The sequence below is a fragment of the Notechis scutatus genome, chromosome 2 (genome assembly GCF_049901735.1).
Source record: "Notechis scutatus isolate UNSWTSFEM ecotype Mainland chromosome 2, rNotScu1.2, whole genome shotgun sequence".
NCBI classification, from domain to species: Eukaryota; Metazoa; Chordata; class Lepidosauria; order Squamata; family Elapidae; genus Notechis; species Notechis scutatus.
In genome coordinates, this window is record NC_142010.1 from 222824175 (window position 1) to 222844924 (window position 20750).

The 20750-nt window shown below is 33.4% G+C and overlaps 1 protein-coding gene across 11 annotated transcripts in view; it reads right to left on the minus strand.

The window, feature by feature from the left end:
- The window catches only part of PAM (peptidylglycine alpha-amidating monooxygenase), a 157392-nt gene that overhangs the window by 91654 nt on the left and 44988 nt on the right, over window positions 1-20750 (minus strand). For all 11 annotated transcript variants that reach the window (XM_087958114.1, XM_026672868.2, XM_026672860.2 and 8 more), the window contains 3 exons: window positions 13048-13572; window positions 12421-12541; window positions 3386-3443 (listed from right to left, as the gene is read on the minus strand). In XM_087958114.1, coding sequence (XP_087814240.1) covers window positions 3386-3443; window positions 12421-12541; window positions 13048-13157 — 289 coding nt within the window. In that variant the 5' untranslated portion in view covers window positions 13158-13572. The remainder of the gene's footprint in view (window positions 1-3385; window positions 3444-12420; window positions 12542-13047; window positions 13573-20750) is intronic.

Here is a 20750-nt window from a genome sequence, read left to right on the forward strand (position 1 = left end):
AAGAATTATAACCATATTTGGTAACTTACCTTTAAGTGCAGAATATTTTTATGTTTTTTTAAATGCAAGTTCTGCCCTATATGACTGTTTTCAATTTTAATAAAATATAAAAAGTTAATTGGCAATTATTGAAAAAAATAGATACATATTTTATTAAGATAATAGATATCTTAATAAATATTGGGCAATTTTGTCTACTGGTTAAGGCACAAGATATAACATTGGGCAATTTGATATTTTATGTATTTTAATTCACCTCTATGACTTCTGATACTCAGTGTAATTATTTACTATTATCTAAAGCAGTTTTATCTTAAATTAAAATTGTAATGGAATTTTGCATGAATATAGATATGCTTGTAGAAGTAGAAAATATTTAAAATTCACCCTAGGCACAACACAGGCAAATAAAATATAATCAAGACCTATTAAAACTTCACCACTGTGGTTAAGCAATATATTTCAGTCACTGACATTAACATTCACAGAAATATTCCTGAATTTAATCCTAATGTATTCAAGATTCACTCTATTCTTGTCAGGGTTAATAATTTTCAATATAAAACACAAATGCCACTTAACAGTTTGACAGTCAACATATATCTATCCAAATGAAACATACTACTTCTAAAGGATGATCCTGCCAGACTCTGGAGAATATGCAAAGAACAGAAATTACAAATAAATGAAGCTGGTTGATATTGAATCAGACCCAACTATATCTTTTTCTAATTGGTTTGAGATCTCCAGGGCCTATCCTTTAAATTCTGTACTGAACATGTAGCATTTTGTCCCTTTGCTATGGGGTCTAATCTGAAATGTTTCTCTGTAATTCCTATTTGGATCACAACGCTCACTCAATGATTGTATTGCTGCTGTTACTGTTATTATTATCTTTCCTTCAAAGAATAATTTGCCAAAATATGTCTGCATAGGAAGTAAATGGTGTCAGATATTTAGCACATGTAATACTACTGTTGTGAGAGTTGCATTGGTCACCTGCGTGCTGGTTGTCACCTTTAAAGCCCTTCATGGTTTGGGACCAGGTTACCACCTTTTCCCTGTGGTTTTTATCTATCCAGTTCTGCCTGGCAAGTGGGGCAAGGAATGTCAGTCAGCGGGTACTAAGAGAGGTGCTTTCTGTACTCTGTCCCTGTCCTCTGCAACATTTTCCCCTCAGGATCACCTAACCCTGTTGGCTTTTCATAAGGCTTTGAAGACTTGGCCTGGGGCTCCAAGAGTGCAGGCTGATATCTAGAATTTTTTCTTGGCAGCCATATATATTAACAAAATGAAATTCAATGTAGAGAAAAGTGAAGTCCTACACTTCGGCAAGAAAAACCAAAAGTACACGTATAGACTGGGTGAAACTAGTCTTAATAGCAGTAACTGTGATAGGGATCTTGGAGTCTTAGTGGACAACCAGCTAAATATGATCCAGCAGTGTGCAGCAGCCGCCAAAAAAGTTAATGCAATCCTAAGTTTCATTAACAGAGGGATACAATCAAGATCAAATGAGGTACTAATACCACCCTATAAAGCCTTAGTAAGACCACACCTGCATCCAGTTTTGGTCACCACATTATAAAAAAGATGTTGAGACTCTAGAAAAAGTTCAAAGAAGAGCAACCAGGATGATTAGGGGACTAAAACATATGAAGAAGGTTACAGGAACTGGGCATGGCTAGTCTAGTAAAGAGAAGGACCAGGGAGACATAATAGCAGTCTTCCAATATTTGAGAGGCTGCCACAGGGAGGAAGGGGTCAAGCTATTTTCTAAAGCAACTGAAGGCCAGACAAGGAATAATGGATGGAAACTGAACAAGGAGAGATTTAACCTGGAAATAAGGAAAAACTTTTTAACAGTGAGAACAATCAACCAATGGAACAGCTTGCCCTCGGAAGTTGTGGGAGCGCCATCACTTGAGACTTTCAAGAAGAGATTGGACTCCCATCTGTCAGAAATAGTGTAGGGTATCCTGCTTGGAAGGGTGTTGGACGAGATGACCTACAAGGTCCCTTCCAACTCTGTATATTATCTGTATATTAAATTTGTATTTTATTATAATTGTTTTCAACTGTTTTATAAATATTTGCCACCCATAATCACTTGCTAAAGATGAGCAGATATAGAAATTTAATAAATAAATAAATTTCCTGCATTCATCATAACAGGGTTCTTAGACAGATTATCTTATATTTTTTATCTTACCCTAATTTAACCTCACGGCTAAAAAGAGATTTTAACCTGGAGTTCCCATATGCATATGGATTACCACAGCTCACTCATTAGTAAGGAAGCAAAACATACCATAAAATATTTCAACCTTAAATCAATCTAAAAGTGCCATATCGATCAAATTATTACTAATAAATCATAGCACAAGCTGCTGACATTTTTTCCCATAAAAGCATTTTTTTAAAAACAACCAAAAAAGTCATCATTTTTCATTGCATTACCAAACCTCTGGTACCTGAAGCCCAAATTACATTCTTTAAAGCTCCAATCCACACATATGGATATAGTGATAATTTAGTAACTATACTATTAAAACTTTTTTTAAAAAATAGGATTATTTATTTATTTATATCTCACATTTCTAGACCCTCATTGTTTAAAAATAAAAAAGTCTTTCTACAGGTTTTACTGGTTATTTGATTTGGTTGCAAGAAAGTGGATTCTTTTCACTCTATTTTAAAATTTTAGCACTGAACAACCACTTTACATGTGTTAAAAGTTTACAAATACATTTTCAAACTACAAATAGCACTTTCCTGAGTTCTGACTGTCATAAATTTCCATTTTACTATTGACTCTTAGTAGGTGTAAATATTTGCAAGGGGAATGAAATAAAAATTAAGACCGACTCGATAAGCAGATGGTGCTTACTTCACTGGTCTAGTTACGTATATTAAACATTGATACAGTGCTGTGATAGGGCTTGTCATTTACCTGTCATTTCATCCTTGCCTCAACATAAAGCAAGTACGTTTTTGCAGATAGATAAGAACTTACTGTGCCAATGCTTATTGTAAGTGCAAAGAGATTTACAGCCTGAACTAGCAGGTAAATAAACAGCTTGTGCAATGGAGTGGAATTAAATATCCAGCCACAGACAGAAAGCCAATGCTTTACAAATGAGAATGCTTGGGCTCAGCTGCCAACAACATCTACATGAAACTCCTTAAGTACTATTACTCACTGGTTTCTCCAAATGCAATTCTCCCCATCTTAAGTGGTTCCTTCTAGTTTTGCTTCTGTATTAGGGATGATGAATGCATTGCAGGAACTCTACAGAGAAGTTTAAGCTATAGAGAAGCCACAGAAACCTTGACTGATTCATATAAATTGAGCATGTTTTTCTGAATCTTAAATAGTACTCACCTACATAAGCTTCCTCTTCAACTGGCAAACGCAGCGACATGCAAAGGTAAGTATCAGACTATATGGAAGGACAGAAAAAGTAGATTATATAAAAAGTTAGAGCTTTTTTTCTCCTTCAAAAGCTAAAAATACAAGAGGACATGATCGTAACTTTAACTGTTTTGAAGTAGTGTCAAAACTATTTTCTAAATTAAAAAAAATCTAGCTGAGAAAATGATAAAACACACTTTTCTTTTAATTCCCTACCTGATAGCACCTTTGGTTACTTTTTACCTGACCAGGGTTCATACATGTTTATATGAAATCCAACTACGTATATTAATCAGTGAGAGCTAGAATTGATACTTTATGGCACTACCTTTTCATTATGTTCAACCACACTATTAAAGCGGTTTAGAAGCAGGTAACAAGCATGCATCACATATACAATAATATTCAGCTGTTTAACTGAATGTTAAACATCCAGGTGAAGAGATGTTAAATTACACCTGCAGCCATCAGCACTGAAGTTCTGCAATGAGACTAAGCAAGCAGATATCCTTTTAATAGGGTAAGGAAAGGCAGGCTATTGTGAGGGGCTGTAAAGCATACAATAGCATATAATCAATCAATCCATTTTACAAAAAACTTTCCCATACAAATATTTGGAAATAAATATTTATTTTACCAAGTCAAAATCATGCTGTATTATAAACTAAATGTAATTCAAAACCTTCAAAAGGTTGACATTGGTAGGGGGGGGGTGGGGGTTTGTTTTTTTTTTTTTAACTTGGGTTTGGTGTTTTTATACGGCAGATTATGAAGATCTATACTTCATATATATTCAAGACAATAGTGCGTCAACCAAAATACATCTTCATTTTGTACCTTATCTCTTTTTTTACAGTAATAATGATGTCAAACTGTATATTCTAGGTAAAAAAAATAAATAAACTGGAAACCCCTAATGGTGTCAGGAACCATACAAATTGATCAATAAAATAATTTATTTTTAAGTAAGTGCTGGGAAAATTATTCAAACCAGAGATAGTTTAGTCACAGTCTGTGTACTGTACACCAGAACACGACAACCCTGAACTGATTATTTCAATTGTCCCAGAAGACATAGCCAGCAGAAATACATTACTGTATTAGTTTTCTAATCAACTTTTACTTCTAAACAAAGAAAATATGCAAGGAAAATAATTCATGAATAATAATAACAAGGGCAGCAGCAAGATATTTCACAACTTTAGCATTAATTGTTTAATATTACGCAACTATATTCTGTAAGAACTCTGTCAATACTAAAATAAATGGCAGTTTATAAATCATGCTTCATAAAGTTTTATGATCCCTTGCATCAAATATCTTTTAATAAATAATAGTTTCCTTAGCAAGATGAAATATATTGTTATAATTTAATTTCATAATTTTATATTCTCTATTGAACATTTTTAAAATTTTCTGAATCTTCAGATATTAAATTCCAATTTCCAAGTTGCTAAACCAAATTCATTATTTATTTTTTATAATATACATTTCCTTGGTTAAAATAATCTTTTCCTGAATTTGCTTACTTAAAATTATAAAAATGATAATATGCAAATAATTCCTCTATTACTTTTCTTACACGTACTTTCATATATATAGACTGATATAATTGCAATTCTTCATTATATTCTATTTCAGAGTGGTAACTTCAAGTAACTTATATGTTGTTTTCTTGTTTCCCAAGTGCATAAATAAACAATTTACTCCAGTATAATTCTGCCAAATTCATCAATTTGAAGTAAATAATTTACACGAAGAGAGAGATAACTTTAATGATTATACAAAGGCTCATTGCTCTTTATCTTTCAAACTGTCAGGGGCTGACAGTCATGCATGCTAATGGATACACTCCTATTAATACAAAAATAAATGAGCAATGAAAATGTCAATTGCTCTGCAATCTACTGTCATTATTTCATATCTTAGTCTACAAGCAAACATTAATGGCTTGGGAGTGGTTGCAAATAACATACAAGTTGGATTGCCTAATTTCTTTAAGACACAATCACCTAAATAATTAAAACTGAATAATGAAAATGGAAATTTCTTTTTCCTTATATTTTTCTCCCTGCATTCAGCATAAAAAGTTGTTTTTAGCATCTGAAGATTGTTTTTTTACTTCAAGATTAAATTATAGGTAATATAAAGATGCTAATGGTATAGTTGCTTTAACATATTTTTATATGGTTGCCACAAAGGCAGGCAGTCTGGATAGAAAGCTCTCCCCCCTCCAATAAATGATTGTTACAATTACCTTTGCTCTATATGATGCTATAGATTTGGGCCTTATCACATCATCATCATCATCACCATCAATTTAGCTTATATAAGCAGCATGTTTATTACCAAACTTAGGTTTTCTGTGTATCAGGAAAACTATATCATGGTCATGTACAATTTAAATTCAAACAGCCAATTTCATATACTATCTCCATATAAATTAGTTTCAAAAGGATTCATTTTCCAGTTATATGCTGTATATGCTTTAAAATATTAGCTCTATACCCTAGATCACATCACAAGATAAAGCTGAAATGTAAAATGCAAATCATATGCTCTGAACTGACAGCAAAGAACTGTAATACAATTATAAGGTTGATGCAAGGAAATACTATTCTACCTTTCCTAGAGATATTTATATTTCCTATATTAAGAGACTTCTGTTCTAATTAATTAAACCTTTAAATTATCCTTTCATTAATGTACCAGCATACTTATCAATCTGAATTCTGTTAATATTGCACAGAGAATTGTAATGAATGCTGCAGTTTTCAGTGTGGTATTACTTCTATCAAACCACAAAAATTAAACAAAGTCTACCTAGAAGGCTAAATATGATGAAAGTTGGATTAAATTCTAAAAGGTTCATCTACAGATGTCCCTTAAAGAGATGTCCTCAGAATCTGATGAAATGATAAAAGCAGAATAATGATGTAAGCTCCATCCCTTGTAGAGATGTAGATAGTTCTGGACATCTAAATATTGCAGCTTTACAATATCAAGAATATCAATATGCTGCAAAGGCTTCCACGTCTTCACGCAAAGAAAGAATAGCAACTTGAGAAAGAAATTTAATAAATATGTTGAACTTGCTTCTCCTTCCATATCACATTAAACCGTGGCTAAGAAGCAGCAGAAAGCATCCAACATTTATATGTTTATCTGAAGTATACTTTGAATTAAACTCCAATCTATTATTAGCCATCAATCTAATATGCTGAGGGCAACCTTCAAATCACAATGCGATAGGTGATCCACTGGAGAGATAAGAACAAATGACTGACTTCCCATTTTCAACGTTAGCAAGAGATCAGCCATCCAGCAGCGGAAAATCAGCCATCCGTAGTGGATACTAGGGAGAGTTAAAAAGGTTTGTTTTGTTTCAAAGAAAAACTTTTTTCTTCCAGTAGCCCTCCTTAACTATCACTTTTCCTGAAACCATTAGTATCAGAAAACCATTGCTCTGGAGCAGGCTTGCTAGGTGATCAAGGAATTAAAACTCCCAATTTCCTTTCATGCCAGCAGGGCTTTTTATAATCAATGTTTCTTACAGACAAGAATGAGAAAGCTTTATTGGTTTTCTCTCTCTCTCTTTCTCTCCAGGTGGCACTACTCAAGATTGCTTAGAAATATATTTGTAGGTCAAACGCAGCCATAGCAAATTAAGAGTGAATGGAGACATGCAGAATGCTAAAAGATGGGGGCAGGCATGGGGCAGAACGTGAGCGTTTGAGGTATGATCACATAAAACAAAATGACAGTAAGAACAAGAAGTCAACTGAGTGAAAGATAACATTCCAGTGACTTTTTTTTTTAACTAAGAAAATGTCAAAACATAATTATGGTCAGCATGAATCTACTAAATTATATCATTGCTTTGAAGATCTTTAAATGCTAAAGACCTTCACGGGTTAGCCTTGACTAAAAACTGTACCTCAGCCCCACTTTCAGTTGCTAAGCAAAAAAAAGTCAGTTTTGCTCCTTTTATGACCTTTCTTGCCACAGTTGTTAAGTGAATTACTGCAGTTGTTAAGTTAGTAAAATGGCTGTTAAGGGAATCATTGCTTTCCTATTGATTTTGCTTGACAGAAGGTTGCAAAAGGGTGATCACATGCATACAGGACACTGCAACTGTCCTAAATCCATGCCAAGCCTCCAAATTTTGATCACAGGGATGCTACAACAGACATCAGTGTGACAAATGGTCATAAATTACTTTTTTCAGTGCTATTGTAACTTTGAATGGTCACTAAATGAACGATTCTAAGTCGAGGACTATCTGTACTTCACTAGCTGTTCTTTTTCCTGAAAAATAAAAATGAACTAGCTGAGAGAGGCAATTCTTTTAAAAAATTCTTAATTCGTCATCACTCCTCAAAGATGTGCCACCAAAAAAATAAGATATGCAACAGGAAAGGGGAAAACAAACTGTATGTTCACTAGTTGTTCCTTGGAAATAAAACATGATAAAAATAACTTCTACTACTAATACTTATTTTGCTGCACAGGACCATCTACCACACCATATATTTATCACAATCCCTTACTTTGTTAAAGGGCTGAGGTTAAGGTAAATAACCTAGCAAAGGATGACATTCCCAGAAAAGTGCAATCTGTTTTGGGATGACTAAGATGGCCACAACCACATTCTTTCAATCACTGCCTCTTATAAGATTCCTGTAAATCCTTCTACTTCTGAGAGAACCTGCCCTAATTATTCACAAGATTGCAGGATGTTAAAAAGTTAGCTCAAAAAAAATCACAAATTGAGATCTCAGCTTTATTAAAATGAGAGTTGTTATGTAATTCACATTTCAACTAGGCAGCACGCTCACTTAATACACCTGCAAAGTCTCTTTTATGTTTTATTTCTGGGAGAGAAAAAAACTGTCTACAGTAGAGACCATTTTAGCTGACTATTTGCTTTACATCTTTTCCTAGCCTTTAAGTTGAAACAGCTGGTTCTAATCATAGTTTCCAGGAAATGATTCTCAATAACTAGATCACTTGCTTTTCTTTTGTTTTTGAATGAGCTAACTGCAATGACTCATCTCTTCTATTGCTGAATGTTTTTCGTCATGAATCTAAAGGTCCCTTGGGAAGGGGAAAAGAGGAAAATAGGAGGAAAGAATTTCTATTAAGAGAGTTAAACAAGCACTTCTACAATGATTCACAATACGGTCCCATGTTACTGGAGTAATGCAGAGTTTATCTTTAGAACACACTTCTTACGTGTGTTATTTGAAAGTTCTCTACACTATAAAACTCATTGTCCATGACGTGGATGGAAAAGTGAGCTAACCAAGACAAACAATAGTTCTTTAATGTAAAAGATTTATATATAATGTAGCTGTTCTAAGCACAGATTTGAATGTTGAATTATCTTCACAATTTATTTTATATATATGTAACTCATGAAAGACATGCATTTGGTTAATGATATTTAAATGAATGGTACAGTGGTTCAAGTATTTTAGTGTATTGTCTTACGAATATTAAGGAGAGGAAAATCACTTGTAATTGGCTCAGTAATACAGGAACCAGTTTATACACCCTCATCTAATAATAATCGAGTTTGTACAAAGGATATGATGTCAAAATATCCTGCAAGTAAGTTTCCCAGCTGCTGCTAAATATTATTGCTAAATCTCAAAATCCAATGATATATGTAATATTCCAGTTGTTTTATCTGCTACATATTAACTGCCAGTTTTGATTATCAGTGGTCATCTAGTTTAAAATGACAGAGGACTAATACAGTACATCCTTGCACTTCCAGCATGTGAAGCTTACAGCTTCAGCCTTCTGTTAGTCTCAAGTCCTGAGACAGAACAGCTACTTCTATTCTGCTTGGAGAAACCTTTGAAACACAACCATAAAGTAACAAATTGTCAGTCCATTAGGTAGATCAGATCAAGAAATCAACTCTACAGGAAAGCAGCAACTACTTTTACTGAGATTGGCTAGCTTGCAATATTTGAAAAATCTCTTCTTCTTCTTCTTCTTCTTCTTCTTCTTCTTCTTCTTCTTCTTCTTCTTCTTCTTCTTCTTCTTCTTCTTCCTCTTCCTCTTCCTCTTCCTCTTCCTCTTCCTCTTCTTCCTCCTCTTCCTCTTCTTCCTCTTCTTCCTCTTCCTCCATTATTTAAAAAATTTATATAGCCTCTCATCTTTATAACCAACTTTGGTCAGCTTCCAGTCAAAGTATAAAACAAAATTATAATAAAACTGTAAATCTAAAAACATTAAGAACAACAAAAATCTGGTGCCATATAGTCATTTATCCCAGTATGTGGGGGTAAAGCTGCTACAGAAAAGGCATGCTTAGTAGTTCAGTGAATTATAGAAGTCTCTTTCTCAGATGTTTTGGAATATGACTTTGTCTTAAGTTTCAAAAAACATTCCAGCCCTTTTTGCTAGGCAATAGACCTTGCATACCTCCATCATGATCATCTTCCTTACTCTCTCCATAAACACACAATTTTGTGAAATGTATTCATTAGCACAAGCACATTTTTTACTGTAGATTCTTTCACAAAAATAGCAAATTTAAAAAAAAACCACAGCATTAGTTTATAAAATCATATTGTTCAAAATGGATTTGTGATGAACTTTGTGCTTGATAATTTTAAGATTTACTTTGGATACCTTAATTCTAGAATTTTAGTTCTGTCTTCAAAAGCATACCATAGGAGACTTCGACCTATTTCAGGTAGGTCTCATGTACCCCTGATGAATTTACAAATTAATTGGAACTGGCAGAACAAGGAGCTACAGACAGAACTAAGGTGACTCCATGTATCCTTAAAAGTTTCTTTATGTGTTCTAAAGTAAATATTTTTTAAAAAGGATTATTCTAAATATAACTGCAGACAGATATTGAATTAATTAAATCAACTTGCACCTGCTGCAACTCCTGTTTTCTGCACTCTAAGCACTAAAAGCTACAGGGCACAATGCTGTATGAATTTAGAGCTTATGTTGGGTGCACTTCAGTCCTCAACTATGGCTTTTAAATATTTTTTAACCTGCTCCCACAAAAATATTGGCATTTATTTATTTTTACCTCACCTTTATTATTTTTCTAAATAACTCAAGGTAGCGAAGATACCTAATACTCCTTCCCCCTCCTATTTTTCTCACAAAAACACTCTGAGGTGTATTGGGCTGAGAGAAAGAGTGCGCCAAAGTCATCAAGATGACTTTCTGGCCTAAGACAGGAGTAGAATTCACAGACATCCAGTTTGTAGTCTGGTCCCTTAACCAAAGTGGCTCTCAGCTTGGATTGGTATAGCCTTCTGCATGAAACTAGCAACTCCTTTACTTTCTATTCTTTCTCTACCGAGATAACATTAGTGAAGATATGTGGTGACTGTTAATAAAATATGAGCCTGGGAAAAAAGGCATTGCTCAGTTTTGATTTTCTTTGGTATAAGAGAAAGGAAAAGGAAAAAATTGTCAAGATTTTCAAGACTGATATCAGCCCTTTGGAATAGGCTGGATCAGAAAAAGAACCCCAAAATATAGTAGCATTTTATTGATATATAGTATTATAAAGAATTTTGAAAGCTTTGCTTTAATTTTTTTCTCACACTTTTTGTTTTGTTGAGCTGTGATCATGTTTTACTATCAGTCACCACATATCTTTTCTGTGGTCTTCAGTTCGTCCAAATTCATATTACTATTGTGGCACCATACAGATACAAAAAAGGTCACTTATTTCAGGAAATATTATTAGAAGATATAAACACCTAAGGTGCCAATAATGTAGGCTTTTCTAAACATGGCTGTTTATCACAGAAGACAACTTCTGGACTTCCCACAGGAGACCTACAACATTGTAGGTCTCCTCTTTGTGTTCCAATCACTTTCCTAAAATAATTTACATGTACATTCACACTTAACTGTCCCTTGTTGTTGGCTCTCTGAGGAAGGCCATGAAATAGATACCACAGGGATTCTAGGACAACTACTTTATTGTGTAGAATACAACAGAATCTTAAAAGCCTAAGATTTTTCTGTCCATTTTATACTAAGTAAAATCAAGATAGGCTTACCTTGAGTATCTTTGCCCTGTTTCCTTTTATCTCTTCTCTTTATTATATTGTAAGATGCCCAGAATCATTGTATCAATAAGATGGGTGGCACAGAAATTCAATAAATCAATCAATGAATCTCTGATCTGAGTAATCCCTTGTCCAAGTTTTTCCACAACGGCTTTTTTATAGCTTTCTCCAGATCAGCTCTAAATTCCTTAACACACTGTGTGTTTATACCAAATTCTTTTGCACTATATTTTCTTGTTTAAAATCCTTACTTACTCTTTACTATCATCTTTTATACTAATTCAGTTTCTCTACACTCCCAAGACTGTTCCATTATGGCAAGCCTCTAGAACTATGTGTCATATTTTTAGCCTTATACCTTATTACTGTCCCGTTAGCACATCTATTTTTCTGCTTAACTATTACAATACAGCAGCATAATAGTTAGTTACTTGACATGTCATTGGTTTATCTAATCAACTTTTCCAAGCTGTAACAAGATGTTTGGTAATCGTACATTTATGGGTATGTTTTTTTAAAGTTTCAGTAATATTCTGTATTAATAGTCCTTTTAAAGAAGTATAAAACACTTTTTTTTTTTTTTGCATCTCTAGGCCTAATATTGTTATTTGATATGTGATGGTTGGCTATATGGACATGCTCAGATTACACAGCTGATTGGAGACATACTGTAACAATTGCCTTGAGCAAATTTATGTTGACTAGAACTACTATATAAAGCGTTCAAAGTTTGTTATACAGAGTTGTACAATAGAAAACAAACCCTAGAAAACAAACCCTGAAAGCAGCAACAGCAATTATAACAATAAACAGCTCCCTATGAAATCTGTCTTGAAGTCATTGCAAATGAGATGTACCAAATCATGCAACTCAACTCTTAATGGTTTTATTTTCTGTAGATAAATAAGGTACAAGTTAGTCTTGTCCATATGTTCTTACCTCTTTTGGAGTCACTCCAGGCATACGAATGTCCAGTGCAAATTCTGATAAACCTATTGGAACCAGCTGCCTGGTGCTACCAAGACATTCATTGGAATTAGATCTAGTAGCATCTTTATACCTAAAAATTAATAGAAAATTTGAACATTATAATGACACTTGCTATTTAAATGTATTTGTATTGGCTTGTAAGATTTATCAAGGTGTACTATTAATTCCTGCTACTATTTTCAAACTTCCAAAGTATCCCTTTTACTAGCAAAATGAATTAGTGATCAGTTCACATAATAACTAATATATTATTGCCATGTACACGTGTACAGATTACCATGTACAGATGAAAAGGAGAAAGGTATAATTTGAGAGGAAAGTTTACCAATTATTTAAATTGTCATCTGTTAGCTAATCAAGTTAACATTATAAATGTGCTAATAAATAAATTTTATGTTGAAATAATACATTAGTCAATTACAACACATTTACACATAATGCATTACCATGCCAACTAAATTCTTCCAAATGAATTTATTGTTGTTTACCATTAGAGGCTATTGTTTAAAACATGTAACATTTATCAAAATTGATTCTGAAGTGATAAATAACACAAAATGTGTCTAAATCACTCACCTCTTGAAGACGGAAAGAGGGCTTCTGAAAGCCCAACAGCTGTTTTGAAAAATAAGGAACAATATTAGCAAGTTGTTAACAAGGCCAGCCATGTCCACCCTGCTGTTCATGACCCTATTATGGCAGCAGGGAAAGGGCAGCGCAGCTTTATCGGCTGTGATCCTGACAATTAGGCCTTGGCACAACTATCCATGTTCTTCTTCATTATGATGTTCTCTGCAGGCATCCTATAGCATTTGACAGACCATCTGTCTCAGAAGGTGATATTCTTCAAATCAGAAAGATGTACTAATACTGTCCTGTCTTCATTTGAAGTGGCAGAAATTGGGGGCGAAATTGTAGTTGGTAGTAAAGAGATATTTCCTTTGGAGTACTTTTGTCCAATGAAAAAAAAAGCAGGAATCACTGTTCCAGAGTTTTCTTAAGTCTGCTGTCAAATCTCCAGACTCTCTTGTCAGTCCATTCCACAGTGAAAAAAACTCCTAGCGACATCACAGAAAACCTAGGTCACTCATGATTCAAAACCTGTAAAAATAGAAGCAACGGATGACTAACATGTTATGTATTTAGTTCTTAGGAAATCTTAGGAAATTGCTATTAAAGCTTTTTCAGACGTTAGGTATTTTACAAGCTTCATCTCAACTCACAAAAAGTTTTATAAGCTTTGCTGACCTACTTCTGCATCTTTAAACATTGCATAGCAATTTTCACAAGTCTGAGGTGTGAACATGTCTATCTATTTAGGGCTATTTGTATAAGTATGTACAAACATTTTTGTGAATGCTGTAGGCAAACATAGCAATATTAGTCAATTAAATTCCCCCAAGCATTCAAGTGACAGGATTTATAAAACTAAAGTGTACTCAGTTCTAGCTCTCTTCTTCAGAAAAATCTGTATGGTGAATTTGAAATGAAGCATATTTTCCCCAACTTTTTCTATTTTGTACAGTTTAAAGCATGGATATGCTTAGCATCCTACATATAATATTTAAAAAAATAGAATTTAAGAAAAAATGGGTGAGTGTCTATTCTTCCAACTTAGAAGCTAAAAAGCAGGCAGCATATAGCTATAATGCCTTACAGATTTTTAGGCTATAATTGTGCAAATGCTTTCAGCAAATTAAGCTGCGGGAGCTGAGCCTCTCTAGTTTCTAAATATCCATTATTTTCTTTATATTTCCCTTGGCCCATTTCATTTCAATTTATGATAAAGTATGTTCATACTTTGCTGTTATTTCTACTACAGCAATTACTTGGCACTCAAAAAAGCTAACATGTACATTATTCCTAGAAAAATAGAAATATTCAAAATAGCTAGTATTTAATGAATACCATCTCAATTTTATGTAAAATATTTTATTAACTGTCCAATTAGAATTATAAACATGATCTTGAAATATGCTTTCCACGCTCATAGAGTAATATCTGCTTATGATTATATACTCAATTTTAACTAACAAATAGACATATTAAGAACACAAACATAATGTGCAAAAGATTTTTTTAAAAACCACACACCAAGGTTAAGTTTCATTAACAGTGGTTTTATTATTTATGAAATGCCTGAATTATATTAGGCAATAGGCTGAACAAGTAACAACAAATATTTTTCAGGGAAACTTTGCTAGAAGTGAAATAGAAAAGAATAAAAGGAAACAAGAGAAAATAAGGAATACAGTATAATCACAAAATTACATGATGCTTTTAGTTAATTAGATCTGTGCTTTGGCTTAGTTTTGTGCTAAGACATGCTTCTGACAGAAACATCAGAAAAAAGAAGAAACAGGAATAAAGTCAAGCAGAAAGCCTAGACAACTATTTTGATTTTTTTAGAAGTCAACACTGCACATTAAGGGCTGAATAAGCACTAAGAGGAAAGACTTCTGAAATAGACCCCCAGGGCTCTGCCAGTCCTTTGAAAAAGGTGCTTCTTAATCCACAGAAGAGCATACCAAGCATCTCTTTCTGAATCATTCAACTGCACTGGAAGCTGCTCTAGGCTGTTTCTCCATACACGTGCATGGCTAGCCACTTTTTTTGCTTTGCATCTTTCCCAGAAAAACAAACTGACGTCACTTTCAATGTGCTTGTGGAGACAATACCTCAGCATCAGGAATAAAAAAAATTACCCCTAAATGAATTTCATCAGGTTTTCTTCCATCATTTGTTCCTAGCTACTGTTTTAGATATTTTTCTGCAACGGTCTGTTCATGTTTGGAAGTATATATAGCTAGCCCGCATCCTTTCTATTTATATTAATTAGGAAGTCAGTTCCAGTAAATACTGCATCAACAATTACCATTTTAATAATAGGCATTTATTTCTTTTAAAAAAACTGTCCTAAATATATGAATTTGTATATGACACTTTTGAATCAACACTGAACTGCAAACCACAGAGCTGAACTCTGTTCCAAACTGCATTTTAATTTGAGAATTTAATTTGGGAAGTGTTCATTAGAGTCCCTTTTTAAGGGAGAGGGGTGGTATAGAAATGTGAGAATGAATGAATGAACGAACGAATGAATGAATGAATTTTTGAAATGGTCTTTCCTAGGCCTATTTATATACACCATCTATACATTTTCCATCCCTTCACTTATGAAGATGAAAGTAACAGTAACTTTTAAAAGCATATTTTCTGCTTATTGGTGCACTGTAAACCTGTAACCTTTAATTTCTCTTGAGAGAATTCCAGAGTGTGCAAAGAGCTTTTGAATGGCTATGCAGTGTTGCAGATTGCTCATATAGTAAAAGTAATAAAATTATACTGCCATGTGCATGTTATATTCCATTGCCCAAACCATACATATTCAAGAACTGATCCATCTAACAAGAGCACAATGCTGATTAACAAGACAGCAAGTCTCTCATGACATATTTGAGTTTTAGCAGACCACAATGAAATCACTCAGGTATGACATACATGTCAAAAAGTAATGGAGTTATATTTTGCTTTCCAATATATTGCTAAAGAAATTGGCAAAGTGGCTCTATGAAAGTAATACATTTTAGTTAGTTGATAATATCCTTAAATAATTATGTAGCTAATGTTATATAAAATATAACTTAATACTTAAATCATCAACATATGAAATGTTCAGTGCTGCTAGCGTTTAATACTCTGAAGGCCAAAATATACATTAGTATTAACAAAACATTTATGCTACTATTGCCAAAAATAATTTGTAACAAATAGTTTGACTGTTAAGTTTCTGCAAAGAATCAAGGGACAGGAGTCTAATATATTCTAAAAATGTATTTCTCTTCTCAGACTGATATTATTAATATGCATATCTACCCTGTATGTGTAACCTTCGATTTTATAAAATTTTGAAAAGAAAATTTAAACAAGAAATTAATTTGTACGAAGAATGTATATATTTCTGAAGAGTCCAAATGTTGCCCTTCAAAATTCTAAAAATAAGCAGGAAGTATGTAATGATATCTGACATTCTTTTGTCCTTACTTAATAGAAAATTCTCAAGCAGAGAATTGTTCCCTCACATAAAATCCAGTAAATACGGAATTGTAAAAATGTACAGTGTCATCATCAGCAAAAAACATTTTATCAATCCATTGTTCTCTCTGTGAGTTGAGACTACAACCCTTCGTCAGAATTCCTAGCCAGTGGGGAGTTATATTCTGAGGATATTTATTGGAAAATAGGTTAGGAAAATTTAAAATAGGCTCTTAACTTCCACAATATTCTGGAAGTACAAAGCAGGACACGACAATGAAAGCTTAACACCACATGTACTTTCTAGTTATTCATTTGCAACTTACTATTCATTATTTATACATTTTCTTAGAAAATGTCACAGTCAGAGATTCCCCAGTAGGATGAAAATTATCCAGTGATGAAATCTTGTATCACACAATATATTTCCACTAGCACAGTGAAACGTAGGAGCTCCAATATAACATACTAAAATCTTGCATGGATAGAAGGTCTTATCGAGAATCTGGGGATCTGAATGCATATTTTTACATTATGAGATAAATATGTTTCCTCTGATGGAAACATAATTATAGATTTTCCTCTCAACAAAACCAGCAGTGTAGGAATATAACAGATATATAAAACACAGGTTGTTACACAATTACAACTCAGACAATATAGCCTTGATTATGAACTTTCTAGTGATTGCAATACAGGTAGTCCTTGACTTACGACCAACATTGAGTCCAACATTTCTGTTGGTAAGTGAGACATTCGTTGAGTGAGTTTTGTCCCATTTTACAACCTTTCTAGCCACAGTTGTTAAGTGAATCACTGCAGTTGTTAAGTTAGCAACACGGTTAAGTAAATCTGGCTTTCTCATTGACTTTGCTTCTCAGAAGGTCGCAAAAGTGGATTGCATGACCCCAGGACACTGCAAAGGTCATAACTATGAATCAATTGCCAAGTGTCTGAATTTGGATCACATGACCATGGGGATGCTGCAATGGTCATAAGTGTGAAAAAGGGTCATAAGTCACTTTTTTTTGGTGTTGTAACTTTGAATGGTCACTAAATGAATGGTTGTAAGTCGGGGATTACTTATACTGGTTTCCCTCCATTTCCTGCAGGAAAAAGGCACACGCTATAAGGGGTGAGTTCTGTTTGAAGCAAAACTATCTGGAAAATTTATTATAAGAAAAGTTCCAGTTTCACATAGAAATGCTAGTTCATTTTAAATGTAGCTCTGTAAGTCTAATTTTAATATTACACAAAAGGCTTTTGCATGGTACTATAGAAACTGATTGTTTAGAAAACTGCATTGTGATAAAATGAAGCATTTATACTATAAAAAAAGAGAAGCATTAATCAAATCAAAGATTATGTTCCATGAACTTTTTATCTCAAATAATGCAGTGAATGAAGGATTTTAAATGGAAAGTTTCTTTTTTCAATCTTCCATAGCACAAAGCAATTACACTGTTGAAAAATCTGAAATATAGCACTCTACTAGCCTAACACACAAGATAAATACCCATGAATACACCCGTTTGATTGGAAGACAAATTACTGGAGAAACATCACAAAGTTAGTTAGTTTACATAAAACACAGCTGAAACAATAAAAATGTTCCAAACATACATATATTGTAAATCTCATTTGCAGCACAGTTTTTTTTAAAAGCAGAAATATGTTAAGGGAGAGGATAACACTACAGCTAACTATCTGCAAAACTCCAGACAACCAGTGGATGGCAACAAAAATGTTATACAACATAAAATGTGTGTTGACATCTTATGGCAATAAGATTTTTGCAAGATATGGTAGACCTACTAAAACAAATATTGTTTTATAACTACCACATTAGTTCTCTTACTACCAGCTCTTTGAATCTGAAAAGCTCATTATGATTATACTAGATGTAGACTATGGACATATTTGAAAAACAGAGCTAATGTATTTATTTATCAAATTTTGAAAAGAAATGATGAGTGATGGATTTAATGATTAAAAAAAAGACGAACTGAGCTGAAGATATTTCTGGCATAATTAAGAGGGACAGGAGATTATGGGTTTGTTAATATCTGCTGAAAAGAAGTCCAGAAACCATCTACTTTACTTTCTTTAGTTATTTCTCTTTTGTTTTCCTTTTTTTCTTTTGCATTTGATTATATTTTACTTTCTTTCTTTTTTTATTAGATTTATTTTGTTCTAATGAAAAAAAAATCTTTAATAAAAGAATTATGATATAAAAAAGTTTTACTGTTCTAGCTTTCTATTGTCAGACTTTAATATGAGGAGATAATCCTGACTGATTTATAAAGCAATGACAATGATACATTAGGAAAAATTCAGATGTTTGGATGATTTTTTTAAAAAAAGAGTTGAATAAATACCCAGGGTCAACAAGGGGAAGTTAAACTGTTTTCCCGCATGCTAGTAATTGTAGTACAATAAGGAACAGAAAAACTTTTTCATTCATGCCCATCAAGATAATAGAACATGTCTGAAACTTAGTGGATAGATAGAGTCCAAGATAAGCTTGTTTTGAAAGTCATTCTCTTTGTTTTCTTTTTTTTTTAAATGCCACCAATTTATATTGAGAAAATGATTGTATGATACCAAGACTGAAAAAATCTAGACAGTTAATAGGTGGCAGCAGTGAATCACAATCCCTGACCCAGATATATTATAAATATGCTTTGACTATTGAAAGTTTATAAAACACTCTCCATCAACCACAAAAAAGAGCACAATGTAACTTCCCAGAACAAGATGACACTGAATTATTGTACCTGGCTAGGGACATTGTACTCTCAATAGCTTAATCTGTGTACTTTAATAATGGGATTTAATGGTGCTTGAGAACAATGCTGAAATTTAACTCGTGCACACAGAAAAAAGTCCATAAAATTTCAGAAACATTTTGCACTTAGTTATGAATTTTATTGAAGCTACAGAACTTTGCATTAGCATTACCTTGTGCTTTTGTCTATTTTACAGAACTTCATAATTCATATACAGGTAGTATTTGACTTACAACAGTTCATTTAGTGATTGTTCAAAGTTACAATAGCACTGAAAAAAGTGACCTATGACTATTTTTCATATTTATAACCCCGGCAGAAAACCCATAATCACGTAATTTACATTTGGATGCTTGACAACTGGTTCATATTTATGACGGTTGCAGTGTTCCAGGTCACGTGATCCCTTTTTGCAACCTTCTGACAAGCAAAGTCAATGGGGAAGCCAGATTAACTTAACAACCATGTTATTAATTTAACAACTTCAGTGATTCAGTTAACAAATGTGGCAAGAAAAGTCATAAAATGGGACAAAACTCACTCAACAAGTTTCTCACCTAACAACATAAATTTTGAGTTCAATTGTGTTCGCAAGTTGAGGACTACCTGTAAAGGCATTTACATTCTGATAATGAGATGTTCTTGACATTTGGAGAAAAAATACACAGTCTTTCAGGAAATCCTGGATCCTTAGGTTTATAAATGGCTGGAATTTGCTGTTGTCTGAGTGACTGGATCAGTGGATCACTATCAGAACTTGTTCTTGCTTTTTTGTAGTTGCTGAGTACAGAGTGAAAATGTGATAGAGCAATGATATTGGGTAACTCACAGGCATAGCTCACATTTCAGGAGATATGTCAGAATTTGCATATTCTTGCATGTCAGAATTTGCATATGAATTTGCATATTCTTCCCAGAGAGGGACATGATTTCCAATTTGATTATTTTGCTGTTGGCAGAAAATGTTTTGTTTTATAATCTTTCAAGATTTTATTATTGGTTTGTTTTTGTATGTGTACTAAAAAATTTATTTACAGTATTTGTTGGGTTTATTTCTTGGTAAGACATAGCTCAAAGAAATAACTGGTTTTGTTAGATGAGGACTATATGATATTTTTATTTGCCGGGAGCGGGGGGCAGAGTGTGTCACAGCACCTGGAAGTTTGACAAATCTGGAGTTTGGAATTCGGAAACCAAGATTCCAAGGAGCACAAATTCAGTAGGGATAGTGCTCTTCTCATTCATTAATATTGTGAGTGTTTTTCCTATAAAGAAGAAAGGAGGAAGGCAAGAAGGAAGAAACAAACTAATTTAGGACTTGGTCATTTTTCATATTTATAACAAAAAAAGAATCAGTAATGTTAATATCAGGCAGCTACTAAGTCTGCTACTAAGCTCCCAGAGTGGTTAGGAACTTTGTGCAAGTCATTGTTCTGAAAAACTAGCAGAGGGCAT